This window comes from Asterias amurensis, chromosome 2, assembly GCF_032118995.1.
Source record: "Asterias amurensis chromosome 2, ASM3211899v1".
NCBI classification, from domain to species: domain Eukaryota; kingdom Metazoa; phylum Echinodermata; class Asteroidea; order Forcipulatida; family Asteriidae; genus Asterias; species Asterias amurensis.
The window spans coordinates 16370754-16391872 of record NC_092649.1 but is presented as its reverse complement, the minus strand read 5'-3'; the positions used below and the strand labels follow the sequence as shown (position 1 = coordinate 16391872).

Here is a 21119-nt window from a genome sequence, read left to right as displayed (position 1 = left end):
TTAACAAAGCTAGTTTTTAAAGTACACACATGTAGTCTGTGTAAAGTACTTTATCGAAGGGTTACACACAAATAGGAAATTGTTGTAAGTAGAATTTTCAGAGTTAAAGTCCAGTTGTTGGAACTTTTCACTTGGTCCCAATTTCATGGCCCTGCTTATCATAGAATTCTGTGCTGAAGCGTGTGATTCTATGGGCTACAAGCGCAGAATGCAGCTGTAAGCAGAGCCATGAAATTGAGCCCTGTGCAAGTACAGTACAAACAAACATCTAAAGTGGGTTGCAAATGCATCTGCATGGGCCTTTCTCAAACCATGGCTTGGGCTCTGGCTCAGGCTTAGGCTCCGCGTGCTGTGTACACAGCTTGCATTGTAACCTGCATTTTGGAGCAGCGCGTATTGCACGGATATCAGCACGCGGAGCCTGAGCCGGAGCCCAAGCCGTGGTTTGAGAAAGGCCCCATGTAAAAGAATCAAAGAATTTTTGGAGGATGTGCCGAGGTTATAATGAATCATTTTAGCAGTTTTAACATTTTTTTTTTTAAACATGAAACCCTTAAAGATTTTATTTTATTTTATAATGAATCATTTTAGCAGTTTTAACATTTTTTTTTTTTAAAACATGAAACCCTTAAAGATTTTTTCTTTTTACATGGAGTAGGAGGAACACCTGCCCAGGTATCTCTATGATAACCTGCTGATAATTGATCATCCATCTTCTTGCATTCATCTGCGATCTCTGCGATCTCTATCAAGTGAACTCTTGACACAATTCCCATGGTACAGAGAAAAAAACATACTTGCAGCACATGAAATATGGTTTTCAATTAAATCTTACCAGGGTTTTCGTTTCATGCGGTTGTAAATAAATAGTGAATGGACGTCTGCCTTGATATGTGTCTTTACATAGACAACATTTCATTATTCCCCTCCATGCCTTTACATTTCTGTTGTTGGCCCAAGATATAATTTGTAGTGGTGTAAAATTTCTTGAGCCGCCGGGGAGATGGTGACATTATCTGGGCTGAGAATGCATTTGATTATAACGGGCAGGAAGGACGCCGGTCTACCACCCAGCTTTTTCCTTCTTCGTCTGTCGCGGGTCTCCACACTTGGCTTACCCAAAGAAAGTCTAGGGATATTTGAGTACACCCTCCTTGTTCATTTTTAACTTCCATGTTGTGTGAGAGGACACTAACCCTGTGTGTGTCACCCAATTCTCGTGGACTCTTCACGCTATGGATTCTCAGTTCGGGATCTAGAGATCCTCACATTCATGCTATCTTTTTTATCATCTTCTCCTTCTTTGATCATTTTAATTCTACCTGCTTCTCCTCGACGACGCCAACCCATTTTCTGTTGAAAATTTATCCAGCGATTCTGCAATTGGAATCCGGGTAACTGTGGTGGAATGTCGATTCATCAATTAGGGAACATGGATTTTTAGTTTCCCCCTTCGCCCCCCTCTTGTGGAAGGGTATATTTCTCAAGCAGATCTTGGGTATGGTTAGCAATTTAACGGCACTTGATGATGAGGTCTCAAGTTTCTCAGGGATTAGGAGCCATGGTCACATTTTTTTCGTCCAGGATAATGTTACTGAGTATAGGTGGATGGTAGCACTGATGTGATCTTCATCATGGTGAGGACTTGGGAGAAGGGGGGGGGGGCACTCACCGAAGAGTTCAACAACTCTGCTTAGGGTTGGCATCTCACTTGAAACAGGAGATTCCAAAAGTAATAGAACCCATGAATGGGAATGAGGACAGGATGACGACAACCCGTAAAGATGACGGGGCTATGTCTGGGGATGTCTCAAGATATCATTTTCAACCTATCGGGTTTTCTACATGTAGGGCTTAGACTATGATTGAATTTGGAATTCTGAATACTACTAGTACTAGAACTTAACCCTTGTTGTTGTTTAGAATATGTTTGGATACTCCAAGTTTGATCTAAAAGTTTACTAAAACAGATGTATGTGTGATTGAAATTGCCCATTAGCTCTTCTGCTGATGTGTTTTGTGTACATTGTATGCTGCTGTATTTTTTACTGCAGTGGCACATGTGTCGAACATGAAGGAACTTTAAAGCACTTTGTTTTCTTGCATCAGTATATTTTTTGTTTGGTTCGTTGACATGGCCTTAAACTCATGTAGGGATTCTAAAATGTCTAAGGCCAAGTACGAAGGCTTCAGTTAGGGCTACAGCTAAATTTCCGCGTCATTATTTGTTGAGGTATAGGATGACCATAGCAACACCCTTAGCAACAGCCATAGCCGTAGCTTTAGACCCCAATTCAGATACGGCCTAAAATATAATTCTAAAATATCTGATTTCTTGTATGTGTACATGGAGTTACTTTTTTATGATTTCACTAAAAAGAAACACTATAGACTGATCAAGGGTACTTCAATGTATTATTGCCTTAAAGTATCATTCCTACAGAATGTGACTTTTTGAATTACATATAAAAAACATTTAGTTCTCCACCGACAACAGTTTGCCATCTGCCCAGAATTCAGCTTCTGTCAATTCTGAAATTGATTTCCCAAACTGAAATTTAACTGAAAGTTTTCCTGTTCTTGTTTTTATAACTTCTCAGAATAGAATGGTTTATAGCTTGCCCCATTGTCCTGTGCCTGTAGGCTCGTAAATTGCAGCACTGACCTCATGCTTAGGACATAACACTTGACCCCTCTTGGTGGAGTGTTTTTTGTCCAGATTTTCAGAAAGCGTTGAAGATTTGTACATAATATTGACTTTCCCAAGCAGGTGGTGTAAGGGAGAATTTTCATTTAAACTTTTAACCTGCTTTGCTTGTGCAGATGTTAATTTTTTTTTGGAGGAATTTTAACTTGTTTTTGTTTTACTTGGTGTTTATGCATTTACGTCATTTCGATGCCATCTTGGTGGTAAAATGATGATGGAAATGCACACTGTCCTGTATGCTTTAATTTTGAAAGGGCAAGGTCACCAAGGCATTTTTTCCTTGTATAGAGGGCACCCTTTGAGGAAATGATAAAGTTCTACAGGAGCATTTCAAGGGCACTAAGGCAATGTCCAGGGGGTATGGAGGCAATCGCCTTTGTTGCCTCCATGAAGTATCAGGCCTGCACACATCATTCGCAAAGTGCACAGAGAAGGCAATCGAGCAACCTTCTTCTGACCTCTATCGGAGGCCCTCTGCTCAAACATAATACGTGCATAATTAAAGATCTATTGCCAGGCCTCTCCTTATTAGCTGCTTTGATTTTGTTCTCTAAATGCCCACCCATCCATACTCATCTAGTGAATTCCCATAGGAGAAATCACTATATCAATTCAGTATTCCACTCTGTTGACTGGCACTTAGAGAAGGTAACCTGAGTTGGCCCATCAGTGAATGGCTGGAGAGGGGTGGATGCCCCCATAATACCCGTAAACCTTATATCAGTTTCCTTATTGTACAGGTTTACACATTATAAAATGCGAAAAAATTAATATTAGCCTATGTAACTACCTTTGTACATTGGAGACCGTAATTCAGTATTTTTACTGCAATTGTCCTTTTAATCAATATTGATGAATTAAAATAAACCATTATCAATTATAATGTACGCTGTATTGTGGTAAAACAAGCTAAGAGTTAAAACAAAAAATTTGGGTTCTTGTTTCATCACCTACAGAATTTATTAAGGAATATGGAATTGATAAATACTGGGGCTAAGAAGAAGTGGGCCTACATGGGTATCCTAAGGGGTGTCCACCTTACTTCAAATCAAGACGTCCTACTTCAACTTTGAATTCAGAGTATTGTAAGTCAGCAATTTTGACACTCTGCCTTTTCAATGAGCATCATATTTTGCCACCCATTTTTAAGATTTAGGTCAACAATCCTGAATGACTTGGTCAAGATTGAGGTTAGTTTTCTTGTTATTTTTCTTCAAGTTACGACTTTCGCGATGCCTCCTGAACAGAGAGCAATATACTTCACGACCCCCTCATTCTGGATCTTATTTTCAAACAGTCCGGATTTCAATTTTGATCCTCAACCGAGGCTTGCAAAAGGTTTCTCAAGTGTTATGCACCAAATTTAATCAAAGCAGAGCGGTGTAAAGTTTTTCCAGGCCTCCTGTATGTTATGAATGGGTTGCCTCTCCCCTTCTGCCTACTCATCAAATTGATCAGAGTTGACCTTCTGAACATGCCGGTCTTTTCCAGCTTGAAATTCAACTCTGTCCACTCTCTCTTCTTACTAGTGAGAAGCTTGAGAGCCAATTTCTAATGCAATCAAAACAGACACTTCTGTCGGGAGGGATGTTTAGTTTATGAAATGATCACAAGCCATGGGGGTCAAGTAAATCTTGGAGGAGCTGTCCTCCGCAGTGATAAGAATTCTCTTATGTTTGTGCTGTGAAAAAAAAAGAGGATCGATAACTGTTTGTAAAATAATTATTATTGCAGGAGGTAAAGTCCATCAGACTGCAGCCATTCTTGTGAGATGATTCAGTCATATTATATGTAAAGTACGCTAGTTATTTGTAATATAAAAACAAAATCTGAAGTTACAAGTTAAAATATGTACAATTGATAGAGTACAAACAAAGGTATAATAACATGAGGTGTTTTCCCATCAAAAATGTTCTCTTTTAAATGAATGATGATGACAAGTTTATCAGATGAGGAACTGTAAAAAATAAATTAAATATTATGAACATGTATTCACAATTTTGTTGAGCCTACAAATGGTTGAAACAAATTCAAATCAGTGGAGTTACTCCTGTTCCCTTAAAAATACAAATAAACATATAGAAATACATATACACACATTACATATAATGCATATTAATAGTAAAGAGACGATAAACTGGTTCAAGATGATGTATGGCCTCGACTTGATTGACTGAATAGCAAAGTAAAAAAAAAACAAATAACCAGAAAATTATAACAAGTTGAGGATTAAACCAATATTGACACACACACATACTGCAACCATAATAAAGCTTCATATCCCTCTATGAAATATTAATTGATCTATAGTTGATTTAAGTGAGAATAACGCCCGCCTTGCCAGGCAAATATAGACATACATGTACATGACTCATCTCATTATAGAAAATACCTGTCTTCAGTTTGAGTAAATATCCCAAGGTAATGAAGACGAGAAAAAAATAAACTTGCACACACAGATTCCCAAAATATTATGACAAACTTCTTCTTCTTCTTTCTGCTAAATTTAATAACCAGGTGTATGGTAATTTGCCGATGGGAGTTTAATGTGATAGAATGCAATGCAGCCAAGACCATTATTGAAAGGGAAATTTAAAGCTGTTAAATTACATCACTACTATCTTATATAAAGTCATTATGTGCACCCCCAAAAAAATGTAATTGAATTTCAGAGATTGAGGAGAAAATGACATTAGGTATGGAATTCAGACAATACATGCAGTTTAATAATTATTTCATACAATGTAATAATTCTAATATGTCCCGCATAATTAGTCCCACACTTGATAGACTTTGAACACACTGAAAGAAATGCACATCAGTGGTTCAAGTTGATTACAGAGCATTTTGAAATGTATGAATGTCAATTTGTAAATTTCAATTAAGGTGTTTACTCATGTGCATTGACTCATAAATTGCCCAAATGAAACTGTTTCAGTGTCACACTTGTTGTGACACTTACTGTACTGTATTGTGTTCAATGTACAAATGTGTGATGAGACGTAAAATTATTGAATGTCAACTAACTAAGCAAAGTAGTGTAAATAGCAAGACAAGTTCTCAAAGAACAAACATCTAATTAATTAATTAATTAATTAATTGATTGATCTTATATTGCGCTCTCTTAGGACCAGCCTGTTCGAGGGCACATGACAGTAAAAATTGCAAAAGATAAAAAAAATGACATACATTAAGTGAACAGTTTAAAGAAAAGTACACCCGTAAAAAATATAAGTAAAGTAGATATACAATTTTACAAGCAAAATAAGTACATTAACACCATAAAACAATAAAGGCTGTTAAAACAATGCAACTACACAGCAAAACATGGTATTACAGCAATTCAAATAAACATGAGGCCTGGCTTTATGCCCTTCAAAAGTTTGCCATTGACTTTAAGATTTTCCAATGGAAGTGCCCTTTGCAAAATGAAAATGGCCTTGCCCTTTCAACATGTTTAAAAATGAAATTCCTGGCATGTATACATTAATATAAACATTTACACGCTTTTTAAACAATTTTTAACAACTTATAATAAATCAAGTTATTTAAAACTTGAGCCTTGAGTCTTACTATAAACCAGTTTCCTTAAACAAAACCAAATTCTCTAAACTTGTTCCTCATAAAAGTCTACACAGGTTCAACATTCGTATCCTCCCTTTAAATGAAACATTCCCACCCACGATTCCCACACAAACTTACATGTAGGGTAGCAGGCCCCAAGATCCTTATTTAATTGGGTTATTCATTGACTTTAAACAAGTAACATGGACACAGGGCACTATGGGAACAGATTAATACTAGAGATATTTCCCATCGGAGGATTGACAATCATGGGACTGATGAAGAGGAAAGATATATCCAGCAGTGAGTTCTCTTAAAGGAACATTACCGAAATGGTCAGACAAAAACTTGTCTAAGATCACAGATACATAAAACTTACACGGTCTAATGATGATGATAGAAAACATCCCTTGAAATATTTCTGTCTGAAATATCATATTTGATGAGAAACAAATAAAACTGAATTTCCGTTTTGAGTTTGTCGCTCAGTGAGCATTTATTTATTTTTTTTAAATCGATGTCATGCAAAATGTGTTGTCGTTTTTTCACTATTTTCTTGCGACCCAGTTGGCCGATCAATCTCAAACTTCTGCAGGTTTGTCAGTTTATGTATGGTAGATTACATAAAGTGCTTACACTGCCAGCGAAGCACAAAACAAACTGTAATGTTCCTTTAAGCATTCTGGTCCCCTTTGAGTATAGAGGCTCCATATGCTGTCTATTATTGGCTCTTGAACTATTCTCGCTCAATATCAGAATCTTAGATTGGATAGTTATCGCCAACTGCCAGTCAAACTTGGGCAAATATTTCACCATCATTCTAAATATTAAAGCAGTCATTTTGGCATGGTTTCACTCAAACTAAAGGCCACTTGTTCCCTTTACCTTAATCTTTGCCATAGTGACTCCTCAAAATGTTCCCCTCATCTGCAGTTATTTGTGATGGAGATTTCATGGCCTTGCCCTCCCTCCTGAAAGACAAATTGCCAAGCCTGGTGTAAATGTTTTATAGCACATTGAAAGGCTGCACTTTACACATTACCAGTTCTTGTCTTAGTTGTGTTTGTTATTCAGGTCTTGACTATAGGCCTGTGGGTCTACAGAATGTTTAATCTTAAATGGGACAGTTTTTACCCTTGTTTGTTTGTGTCAAACTGCCAGCAGTCAGGTTTGTTTTAAATTACCAACCCTCTTATGACCTACATGTAAATGGCAATTTATTCCAAGTAAAATGATAGCCTCCAATTTCATGAAATTAAACACGCTGGTAATGTAAAAATGACGGTTCAAATGGACGACACACCCATTTGAAAAAAAACCTAAAGAGATTGCCAATGAAACGCTATCCAGCAAAACACTTGATGTATACAAGTCTAGGTTAACTCATGAGAATGAAGATGCTACGCTTCACACCTTTTAATCCAAGCAATCAAACTGACTAGATCGGGTCATTAGACAAAATCAAGAAACCAAACTCCCCACTTGCACACATACTGGATGGTCCCTCCGAGGCAATACAGTAATTACCCAATAAAGGTACGTCACCAGTCTTGTGTAGCGCACGAAGCATTAAGCCAGGTTAATTAGTTTGCGCCGAACTCTCCTAATCCTCATCTAAAACTCACACGTTCTGTGCAATATAATTGGTCCAGTATAATTGCCCCTGTTTAATCGGTCTACTAGTACTATTGGTCCAATATAATTGGTCCAGTACTATTGGTCCAATATAATCGGTCCAGTATATAACCAATCTAATAGTCAGTCCAATATAATATGTATCTGGATCATGCCTCTTGAGATTTGTACACGTCAACTGCTCTTGTGCATAGGATAGAACAGAATTGATTGACATTTTATGAATTGAGGTTCTGTGTGTGCGATCACTCGGAAAATGTTTCAAGTCACTCGAAGTGAGAAACTAGAAAACAGGCTGTTGTGCAAATTTGTTCCCAAGATGTTTGATTTGTTCCACTTCATTTGACATCTCTATGTTTCAATGAAATTATCATGGCTGCCTCAGTGTTATTTTAAAGGATGGATGATGCAAAGGAAATGAAGGGGGAAAGACACTTAAGTCGTTTCCAAATGTTTTGTGATCTGTAAATCTATTAGGAAACCAACAATTTTTATTGAGGAAATGTTAGCCTTATTATTCAAATGGTTACACCTCCAAGGCCCAACTTTAAAGAGCTGCTTATGAGCATAAAAAGTTGCTAAGCACAGCAAATTAAGCTTACCAGAATGACATTACCAGCCAAAATTATATGTGTCACTTGTACAAATTGTGCCTGTTTTCCTGCTCATTTCTACTTAGCATAAGAAACGTCAAGCAATATTTTCTGCTTTAAAGACAACTCTTTGAAATTGAGCGTTTGTTTGTAAAACATGTAAGCCTACATTGTATACAATGGCATCAATAATGTCTAATTCAGTAATGGGTGTTGTATTATGAAGATGCTGTCAGAGATCCTCTTGTTTATGAATTTGCAGGATTTGTTTAGTTTGATTGTAAGGAATAATAAACATTTGTTGTTTAGAGTAAAGATATGTATTCAAGAAACAGTTTGAAAAGTACCTGTGGAAAGTGAATTGAATTGCTGCATGTTTTGGGATAAACAAATCATAAATAAAAGTAGTTAAAATGAATTAGTCAGCGTAGAACAGCAGAATAAATGTTGCCAATATCAACATCTATTGCTTTATTACCCTCAAATAAATGACAAACGGTTAAGCAACTAAATCCCTATGACTGACGTTCTTTGGATTGAATGAAATGGACCTTAAATAATATTTCCTGTAATCTGCATAGTATACAAAAAGGGGAACAGCAGGGTTAATCCCTAACACACGACACTGTACACAATGCATCATGTCCCACCCCTTGTATTTATTTATGCAAACTGACCCCTCTATGCTTTCAACTCAAATTGACATTCTCCGTGACCCTACATAATAAATTCATATTCTGTAGACCGCAATGATTTTGTATAGTAGTGTGGGACCATGGTTAGGGACTGCCATGGTAGGTTAGGACTGCCATGGCCAGTGAGGTGCTCGTAAATTCAGGGTCGTTTATAATTCATTGAGTATTTTTTTTCAAATACAATCTCATGGTTCTCCCCAGGTTAAAAAAAAAAAAAAAAAAAAAAAAAAATGGGGGGAATTCTTGAACCGTAATTTTGGATGGTTGTGCTAAGCACACTGAATTGGAACAAGGTCTTTGGAATGCTTTCTACTTAGCGTTTATCTTGCTTTTAAAGCCATACTGTGCAATCTGGAGCGTTCTATGTTTGGTTTTTCTCTTGATATTTTTTGTTTGTGTTTGAAATTTTTTAATATGTAATATAATATCTAATTATAACAGAATTTGAAGATGCATGCGTATAAGCACGTGCTGGTAGAAGGATACATGGCTTGACATTAATTAACTGACAGATCATCCACACGTTTACATTTTTTTATGATTCAGATAACTTGTAGTTCTATTTGTGTGATAGCATTCAAGAATGATTTTCTATTAAACTATAAAGGGGACAAATTATTTTCCTTTTCTTCAGCCTAATGAAGGGCGGAAAGATCGTTGAAGATCAAAATGGTCTGCAGTGCATGTTGCATTGCATGGATTGCTTGCCATTCAAGGCCAGGACTTGGTTTTTCCTTCCAACCAAGTCCTAACACAGTATACAGCCCAAGATGGTATAATCACTTAAGTAGATGCAAGAGGTGATGACAATCCCATACTACCAGCATCTGTTTTTGCAACCAGTGAAATTCAGGGGTCTCTAGTATTAAGGTTGTCACATATGATCAGATACCAGTGCCCCATTATGACGCCCGTCACCTGTCAGACTGCATCATAATCATAGCACTGGATCCAGTCCCACATATGTTTTTCTTGTACATGCCGTTGAGTGTGTCACACCTCCCAATGCCCTGTGATTTTTTTTCGTCAGAAAAGATCCAATAGGGAAAAAAGAGCATCTGCTAGTAGTACATACAATGTAAATGTATATGATGTGCCATAGCGTGGATACAACCAAGGTCAAAGTACTTTTATGTACTGACTAGATTAAAAACCCACACAAACTGAATCTGTTCTTATGTAGAAATTTGTGCAGGAATTGCACGGAATTAAAAACGCTTTAAATTCATACATAACATGTAGGCCCTACCAATTTTAACATAACACATCTATCTCTAAAACAAATTGTGGGGTAAATTTATGTTATTTCATTTTGGTTGGGCTATTTTAAGTGGATGTCTATTTTATAAGCAGAGTGTTTTTACACAACTTCTAAAAGAAAAACAAAATGACAGGCGCAAACATTTTGAGGCTCACTCTTCGCTGTTCGCATAAAGGGCAATCAAGAAATCTATTCAGCTTTTACCCAAAGCCCATTTATCTGACAGTAAGGATTGTGGAGCGTATGATGAAAATGAAATGATATTGATGGAACGCTGAAACATGAATCATCCCTTTAAAACACATCACCCAGAGCCATCTGATTGCAAAATTGACATGTTCACCCAACTGTATCCTCATTAATTCTTAACTCAAGTAGTGCAGACAAGTACAGTTGTACATATGTATGCCATGTTTCATATTATGGTTTCATGGTGCACAAAGACGTTAACGGCCCACGGCTAAATTTACTGGCCTCGGGCCTGTCTGTTGGAGGTTAATGGCTAAAACTGAAATTTATTTAACCCCTATCAATGTAGCCTGTGTGTTTCTTTGTTCAAACTATTCAGACTATTCACACTCTCAAGTTTTTCCTTTTCTTCAAACAACGGGCTAATAAATCTAAGTTTATATTAAGTGGATTTTTTTCCACAAAGCAAATTTAGCTACATTTTGCTTTGCATAATTTAAGTTTATATTGCAATTTTGGCTATGAACTGAAAGTTCAACAGGTAATTTTTTACATTTTAATGGAAGTTTATTTAGCAAAGAAAATATAAATATTTTTATCCAAATTATCTTGAATGTGCACGTATGCAGCCTAAGCTTTTTGTCTTTCAACACATACATGTATGCATCAGATATTAAGCCATTTGTTGTCATAGTTCCAACTCATATGCAAGCCTTAGATATTCGGTTTACACAGTGAACCACTGAACAAACACCTTCCAATGTATCAGTATAGGTTCGTCTGTCATCTGCTGTACATGTAGTTTAATTTAAAATATCCAAAAACAAAAAACAAATCCACAGCGTAAAGTCAACACATCCCGATCTCAAATGACGCCATGTCAGAGTGATAAAAGCTGCACGCTGAGCTGTCTGCCATATTGTCATAATCAGGAAGCCTCAACTCCCCCTACAGCCTCAGATTTATCCCTTTGAGAATGAGGATGAGACATGTATGGTATCCATAGAGACAACCTCATACCCGCGCCCTAATCTTGCACTTTCCTGGTAAACATTCCCAATACGGTCATGTCACATGAAAAAGTCACATGAAAAAACAAAAGACCTCACAGAAGCCTAAATTGAAAAAGAGAGACAAGAGGACACAAAAACCCGCTGGTTTTCCCGCCGCCGGGAACACTTAACATTCTGAATGGTCAATACACGCATGCAGACTTAACAAAGTGGTGCGTGGTTAGAGAGAAATGCCCAGGGCCTTTTTGAATAATTTGGCAGTTGTCATGGTTGTTAGAATTTAGCGGTCAAAGTGACGTTTTAAGTGATGGACACTATTGGGTTGGAATAGTGGCTCACTGACCTTTCCAGTAGTGAGATTGAAATATGACTCTTGATGTCAAATTACCTGTTTGATCTTCAATGCATTTGCATTTTTATACAAGGATATTAGTCATACCTCTAATGCATTTTATGAACATTAAAATTCTGGTTCTAAAATGCATTAGAGGATAAATGGCTTCATATAAGAAAGGTTTTCAGAGGAATTTACTCATCATTATTTAATCTACATATTCGAATGTGTCCAAAATATATCAAAATATGTTCTAAATGGAATCCTTGTCATTAAGCTGGATCTCAAATACCATTGGTTGATTTGACTGATTTTATAGCTCAATGCTACCTTCTTTAGAAGATAATTCATGTAAATATAGGCTAATGCTTTTATATACACTTATAATTCCTTCCTGTTGTACACTTGTACTTCTTATTATCAACTTCCCCTATATCTGCTTGTAATTAACAAACTGTACCCCAAGTATGTTCACTGTATCCCATTTACAATCCACAAGTACAGTATCCATCACATCTTATCCATGCAAATTAGCTTCATCATTTTCTTTGCCCAGCACCTAAATCTTAGCTCAAAACCAATAATCGGCTTGTAATGTGATGTCATCACCCCCAGCGGATCTGACTTGCAACCCCCCCCCCCCCCAACCTCCCCAGCCCCCAAGCATGAACATTTCATGGCTCACATGACCTGGACACCTTCCCCCCACCAGGTGCAAGCATTGTTATTAAAGTCAGCGGTCGGTATATTACTACGTGCCTGTGCATTGTTGGCTAGATGTAGGTTCCCCTTAGGCCCAAGAAACGGCACACTTCATAATAATACAGTACTGATCAGTCACTTGCAAATCGTCTTCCTCATTTTTTCTCCCCTATCTCCCTATAAGGCTTTCCCTGAATCAATTGTGGAGGATGTGGACCCGCATGTAATATTCTCATTTGGGGAAGAAAAACCTGCCTCCAAAATGAGGGACGGAACTTTTCTGTTTTGCCTTTCATCTCATCGATGGCTATCTAACTTCTTCGGCAAGATGGGGAATCTTAAATGGTGCAGAAAAAATTGACCCCTGGCCATATTTTTCTCTCAGCGCAGTTCCTGAAGGGCCTTTTTTCACATGAGCATGCCCTGTGGCTGGAGCAAGGCTTTAAAACATGTCAGTTCAATTCTTTGGGAAAAACAAGAAATTAAATATTAAGGACTGTGAGGTTTCTTTTGACTCTATACTGCTGGTTTTCCACTTGAATGAATCCTTATTCTTAAGTCTGACAATTCTGGTTACTATGGTAATAGCAATTGTGGGTAATGGTGATTAAAACTGATCTGACCCGAATGTCTTTTAGTAGTAACTGTTTTGTTAATAGCTTTGTTCATTAGCTTGAGCTTATTTTGTAAAGGCGCATCTGTAAAATGGAGGTGGTCTCAAAAACTTGATATACCATTATATTGTTTTGCTTAGAAAATGAATATCTTGTACATGTTCTTGCCTTATTTTGCTTACCATTTGATTTTTTGATGACACAAAGTGTACATTGCTGGTGATTAACAATCAGGTGTGCTTGATTGAATTTATTTCTCCAAGTATATGTTTCTGAGCAAACTTGATGCTTCTTTTGTGGCGATTGAACTTTGTTTCTTTTTAAAAGTTTTTGATTTTGCGATGACACAAAGTGTACATTGCTGGTGATTAACAATCAGGTGTGCTTGATTGAATTAATTTGTCCAAGTATATGTTTCTAATCGAACTTTGTTTCTTTTAAAAAGTTTTACTGATTTACTAAATATTTCCATTTGTTTTTGTTTGTTTGTAGATGGTCTGAATGCAGTGACAGCTCAGTGTACCTTCCATCTGACCATGATCACAGAGAAGCTTCTGTTCAGCAGCATCACCGTCCAGCTCGAGAATCTCAACTCCCAGGAGTTTCTGACTCCAAAGATCAACCGTTTCATCGACGCCCTCTCCAACATCATTCCAACGCAACGCAACATGGTCTACGTCTTCAGCATCAAAGACCATGATCTAGTGACAGGCCCTCCAATCCTTAACGTGTCCTTTGCCGCCCAGCATCAGGACGGGACCTTCTTCACGTCGCAGTACCTCCAGGAGAGGGTATACCTGATGCGAGCGACACTCTCCGAGGTCTCCACAGCGACCGTGCTCCCGTTTGGCGACAACCTTTGCCTTTATGAGATCTGCAGCGGAGAGAACTACGAGCTATACACCCGTTGTCTCTCTCCTCTCTCGTTCTGGAGCTCGTCCGGTTTTATAGCAACGCAGACAGTCATCTTCCGTTCCATCCATCCAGAGACTCTGTATAAGTGCGAATGTCCGCCGGGGTTCACTGGAAACTACTGTACAACAGAGATCAACTACTGCTACTCCAACCCATGCGGCAGTAATGGCCAGTGTGTACAGAAAGAAGCTGGATACACCTGTGTTTGCAAGGAGAACTTTGCAGGTAGGTATTTATTGTGTAAAACTGTCTGCCATGCTGACTTGATTTCTGAATGTTTCTTCTTCTAAATATGCTTGAAACCCTTTTCGTGGATGGTATTTAGTATCTGTTTTAAGATACTTGAGTAGAAAGTTTGTGTAAATGCAACAACACAATGAAAGACTCGTCTTTATTATGAAACTGCACCCATGCAGTCCTTTGTCATTGTTACAGACTGAACTCAAAACAGTATGGCAAATCCTTAGCACTCAGGCTATACATGTAGCTGTCATGGCTCCATTAACTAAACTTCATCATTATCCTGCAGAGAAACTGACCTGGGAGAGAACATGGTTCAAATAAAACCTAAAAAACCCACTAAGACTCTTATATCAACTGAGCAACATCTTCTGAAATAAAAACCCTAAATTGCCAGCTTTTTTCCTCTCTTTTTTCTCCGACCTCAATCTGATATCAGAAAACCAATCATAGCTTCAGTTGCAACCAGCATCTTGACCAATCAACTGCACTTATTTGTGTTCCTCCCTTTACCTGCTTGAGTTACCACATCAAACTCAGACCCTCCTAATCACACTGCCTTTCTGCCCCGTACACGGTCAAATTTCATCCGCTCGCGAAACTTAAGACGGTAAACATGTAGCAAGTGTGAGACCTACTCGACTCCCTAGCTTGGAGGTTCTTTTATTCACTGCTCTTTTTTCCCTCTTGAACGTGACCAAGGCTTTTCCACAACAGCTCAACGTTTTTAGCCCGACTTCCTGTATTACATTGTCATAAAGCTACATGTCGCCACTCTCTCTCTCTCAACCCCCCCCCCCCTCCCATAACATTGTGATGGGACGTTTCTTTGATAGGGGCGATACTGTTTTTTTTGTGACGTTGTCGTTGTCGTTTGGTGTAATCATCAAAGTGTCTGCCTGTGTTTTATATAATTGCAGTACTGTAACCTGATCTTTGTTATGAGAAACAAGGTAGATGCCTTTCAGTGATGAAAATGAAAGTATTTTTTTCCCCTTGGGTTTTTGCAATCTCGATGAAAGCCTTCAAATGATTTATTAAAAGGTAGTTGACACTTTGCATCAGGGATAAAGAATATAATTTTGTTTTGTTTTACCCATATACATTGTACACTGAATGTGTATTAGCACTGTGGAAAAATCACATTACTCGGGTGAGATTCAAACTCACGACCTTTGCAATACTAGAGCAGTGTCTTACCAACTAGACACTGTTAAGAATGTTTTCTTCTGCGTGAATCATATTTTTTTTAAGCTACTCTGATTGATACATCAGGTCAACTTACAGCTATTTTGGGTGAAACATTGAGCCATTTCTAGTTGGTGCGAGACCAGTCTTTTAACTTCCTGCTTGATAACTTCAAACTAAACGCTGCAGTTTAACTGATGTCATAAATGCATCAGGGATCAAGAATATTTGTTTGTTCTAACCTTGCACCTATATCTGATAACACTTTTAATTTATGCTGCCTTAGTCTCACCAGAGAAACAATTCACAGACTATTTTTCTGACTTGTTTTTTTTTGGGGTGTCAATTGAGCCCTACCAAGCTGGACATCGCTGAAGGCTGATGGCATGTCACCATGTCTTTTATTTATCTGGCTTTGTGATTAAGTTATGATAGGTGCACATTCAGTAGTGGGAAGGAATTAAGTTGATGCTTAGTAGGTCCTCAAACGCTGCCACAAGCAGCAGATTAAAACCCTACAAGTGAAAGACAGAATTGAAGCAGAAATGGTCCATTCTACATTTTCTGTAGAAACTTGTTTGAAAGAATGTCCTTGTTCATTATTAAAGCACCCATGCATATTGTAATGTACATTGAACGTTCGTGACTTTAGCAACTGACTACTGTTTAAAAAAATATTATGGGGAGTTGGCAACCGCAAGGCTGTAAAAACAGGCCCCTTAATGGTGAGGGTCAGAAGGGAGGAAAGGTGATAGAGGAAATCACAAAGTAGAAAGATAATTATCAATGTTGTGTTTGAATACTTGCGCACCAGCTAATGGTGTATCAACTGAGATCCTTTTTCTGTAGGATCAATGTTGATATGTGTAATAACAACTATGGGTTCGTGTTTATAAACTGTGCAACTTGCAGTTTGGACATTTGTTTATAAATAGAATATATACATGTGGATAAAGGCATTGGTTTAATGTGTTTCTCAAAGGGCTTATCAGTGTTGATAAAAGGGAGAAGAAATCAGTCAATTTTGTAAAAAGTTTAGTATGATTTAGGAAGAAGAAAGAGCAGATAATGTTTCAGGTATACAGTACATCATGAGTACATGTACAGTACCTGGGGTGGATTTTACAAAGGTAGTCCTAACTTAGGACTAGTCCTAGGCAATGCTAAGAGATAAGACCATTCCTAAGTTAGGATGAGTTACTGGTCCTAACTTAGGACCAGTCCTATCTCTTAGCATTGCCTAGGACTAGTCCTTAGATAGGACTACCTTTGTGAAATCCACCCCTGTCAACTTTATATATACCTGCAGCTAGTTACAGGAACTGACTACTGTACTTTGATGTTGAGTTCATCATTTACAAGTAATAAATCTGTGCAGGGTACACCTATACTTGTGTCTTATGGAAATGCATGTGCATAAAATCTCAGTTACCCCAGATGCAATGAACCACTACGAACATTTAGAGTTCATGTAGAAAAAGGGGGCATATGTCTGTATGAAGAAACCAGATAAAGAATGCCTGTGTGTCTGCCAGACATGAGGGAGACACTAGTAAATCTTGGGATTCGTATTGACCCCGCTCATCAGTAAGGAGCAATGAGACAACCACCACGAAGGAGATCCCTTGAGCCTGTTACTTCACTGGGGCACGGAAGGTGATTGCCTGGATGCCCTCTGGTCTTTGCCTTGGTGCCCTTGAAATGCTCCAGTAGAATTTTACAGTTTTCCCATGGGGGTTCAGTCAGTTCATGATATACAAGCCTGATACTTCACTGTGGCACAGAAGGCGATTGCCTGGATGCCCCCTGGTCTTTGCCTTGGTGCCCTTGAAATGCTTCAGTAGAAATTTACAGTTTTCTCAGAAAGGGTGCCCTCTTCTAAGGAAAAAATGCCATTGTGCCCTTGCTCTTTAAAAAAAACCTGATGCAGATACAATATTGGTTAATATAATAAACTCCTTCTCATTTCCTTACAAATTAGTTTTGAATGTATGGCTCATATAATCCTTGCTGTTGTGCAAGAAACAATAAATAAATTGCATAGAACTCACTTTGTTACATGTCACCCTGTTGATGATCTTTTGAATATTAATTTTAGAATTTGATAGACTCAAGATCAGAATGCAATGTGTTCAGTTGAGACAAGTGGAACACATGAATTGCATTATATTATAGATGCTGGTTAGTAATAGTTGTCAAAGTTAGAAAAGTTAACATCAAAGTTATAAACAAAACGCCATTCAACACAATGTTTTAAAGATAAAAAAAGAGGAAGTATAATACGGTGATTACAACTCTCTAGCATTTCGGTGGGGGGGGGGGATGAAATATAGAAATGATAAATAAATAAATACTTGTATAGGTTTTAATAAACTGGAAGATGACACCCAGGTAATATATTTTTCCAATATATTCTCCCACACCCTTCACGTACTGTCATCACCTTCCAAGGTTGTTCTAACAACCTACAACCACTGGGTCCTCTGCTGAAGCGCTCCTTTTCTTCCCCCAACCCAGAGACAGCACCATGTGTGCGTTCATTCATCCACTCATAAGAACCTCATTTCTTACTCGGGCTCCATCAGGATTATCAGTCTTGGGGAAGAATTAATTTTTTTTCGGCTTCTCTCTCATAATCCCAAACAATAATGTCTAGCTATTAACCTTGAACTTTAGCCAAGCCATGCATCATGAGAGAGAGAGTGAGAAAGCTCATTGATAAATAAGCTCTGCAATTTTCTCCCCCGCTCTCGACGGTCGATGAGGATGAAATAATTTTGGCAGCGTACCATGTAGGTGTGTAATGATGAAAGGAGCGAGGTACGACTCTTATGGGTCATGGTACGGGAAAAGTGCATTGTTTTTAATTGTCTACTTGATGTCTCGTGAAATTCTCTTTGTGAAATTGTCTTTGTTAAAAAAAAATTATTTATAAATATTCACAGACTTCACAGTAAAGAGAATGGATGAGTATTATTGTCGCCCTTATCCAGCACAAGGCGCTTTAGGTTGATACTAAACACAAAGGCCACTTCTATTAACAGCCATTCATCTGATGCAACATATTAGATCAATTTTCCATAATTCTACCCTAAGCCGTCATCAGAATACGAAAAATATTACCCTTTTATCACAGGTACCGTTGATTTCAAATACTGATTGTAAAAGGAAATTGCATACTGTAAAAAAAGTCTGTGGAGACTACTTGTGAGTGATTTATGAAAGGCAGCTCCATAATACACTGTACATGTACCTTTTGAAAGGGGTATAGAATGGCTTGAGTTTTTGTCCCATCGGACCGATGAAATTCCACACAAAAATATTGTTCCGTCTCTCCCAATGTGACCCCTTCTTTTCTCCAGGGGTCAGTCAGCGATGAATGCATTTTGCATTCAGTGCGGCTCAGTGTACACGTACGAACTTGGGGGGAGGGAAGGCTCAGGTTGTGATGTACAAACTTGGGAGGGAAAGATGATTGTTGTTTCAGTATAAAGAAGCAAAGACTTCCCCTGATATTGAGGGAGACGAAAGCAGGCAAGGGAAACAGGGTGTATGTAAACCCACTTGTGGCCTTCTTCTCTAAACACTGTGGACAGATTGCACTTTGTAGCGTACATCATGAATTAATCAGACACTAGAGTTGGATATTTATCTGGGGTATAGTTGGTTTGCCAAGAGATACAACCTAAATTAAACCGAACTTGCTTTAAACTTTAATAAGGTTTGTTAGGCATGCAGTTAATGTGTTTGGACTCAACCTGAAAATGTTTCTTACCTTTTGGTTTTATATTGACAATGTGAACTCTGAATTATTTTTTGGGGGAGTTTAAACTTGTTGTGGCTGTTATAATTCTGGTTGAGGTTTATGACATATATTTTACATGTACTACTTAACTACCTTTTTGTTATGTATTTTAATAGCAAAGCGGTCTCTTTTGGTTCAGATGACTCCCCATAATGGATTGAGACTAGGAGATTGCTCATAAAAATTTACGATATGCAAAGCTGCACTTCTCTGAAGCTCGGCCCATACAAGTATGATACTTTCTGGGAATGCGAAGCAAGGTTTGACATCACAGGGCTCTTGTCGCAGCGAATGTTTTTATCATCTCTACTCTTCCGAAATATTTGTTGCAAATTTGTGACGCCGAAATTTGTATTTACTCGCATTGGCAGGAAGTATGAACCAGGCTTTAAGAGAGGTTTACGTTTACAAGTACATTCATTGAGACACACATGAGAAAGAGGGGCACAGTATGGTACATGTACATTGTCTTGTTCACTCTTCACAAGACGTCAGCACCCTCTTGACCGCCTCTATGGATTGTCTCTTTCTCTTGACATCTCCCTCATCATCATCAATAGTGACATCTCTGTAGATGGTATCTTAGCTTGGACTCAAGAGGGTCATCATTCCTGTATATCCATGCCCATGGCACAACCTGCAGAAATGCATTCCTGGATGGGTAGGAATAACTTAGAGTGGTCTTCTTGATTTGTTGGTGATTCAAATGTGTCATTTGGGTCAATATTTAGCTAACTCCTTGACAAGTTGCATTCAAATTAGTCATTCCAGAAACGCACTTGGTGCAGTGAACCTGTATTAATAGGTGCCACATTAAATCGTGCTTTTGAAGAAGGGTGTGTGTGGTAAAAGTATTTCCTATTTTTTAACTGCATTTATGTTCTTCAAGTTGGACATGTTAGTTTCAAAAACAGATAAAAAAGGTGAATATGAATATTTTGAAAATTAAATGAAGGCATCTCCTTGGGAAAACAAAATTTAAATCAAAACTCAGGTTCTCACTCAGCCCCAAAACAGAAACAAACAAATTGTATACAATTTATTAAAAAAAAATTATTATAAAATAAACAAATAAATAAAACAGAACAATAAGGAGGAAATCAAAGAAAGAAAGTTAACATAGTTAAGAAGATAAACCCTTTTCTATATGTGGGTGATGATGGGATCATAACACTTGTCCACACGCCCAAGTCACAACTGATGCTCCAGAATTGTCAATGATTTATTGTTGGTCTCTTTACCCCTACATGTATGTGTTTGCTGCTGTCAACAGGAAAAGAACTCAATGACATTTTCTGCTCTTTCTGCATTTCAATTTGGTGGCCTTTCATGAACACTTTATTTCTGTGCGGCCGTGTCAGTCACGTCTGTGTCAAATCTGTTATTAAGGAGCGATGCAATGGGAGAAAAGATAAGAAATGCTTGTACGCTTCAGATGTGTTTTGAAATGAGCGCTAATGGGAAGAAATACATCAATATTGGATCAGGTTTTCATGCCAGTATGGTTCGTTTTTTTTAAAGGGCAAGGGCACCAAGGCATTTTCTCCTTGGTAAAGAGCACGCTACGAGGAAGTTGTACATTTCTATTGTAGCATTTCGAGAGCACCGAGGCAATGGTCAGGGGGCATAGAGGCAAATTGCTTTGTTGTCTCCATGAAGTACCA

General features: G+C 38.0%; 1 protein-coding gene across 3 annotated transcripts in view; it reads left to right on the top strand.

Annotated features, from left to right (window-relative positions):
• The window catches only part of LOC139934119 (cadherin EGF LAG seven-pass G-type receptor 2-like), a 125825-nt gene that overhangs the window by 36845 nt on the left and 67861 nt on the right, over window positions 1-21119 (top strand). For all 3 annotated transcript variants that reach the window (XM_071928408.1, XM_071928406.1, XM_071928407.1), the window contains exon 3: window positions 13800-14447. In XM_071928408.1, coding sequence (XP_071784509.1) covers window positions 13800-14447 — 648 coding nt within the window. The remainder of the gene's footprint in view (window positions 1-13799; window positions 14448-21119) is intronic.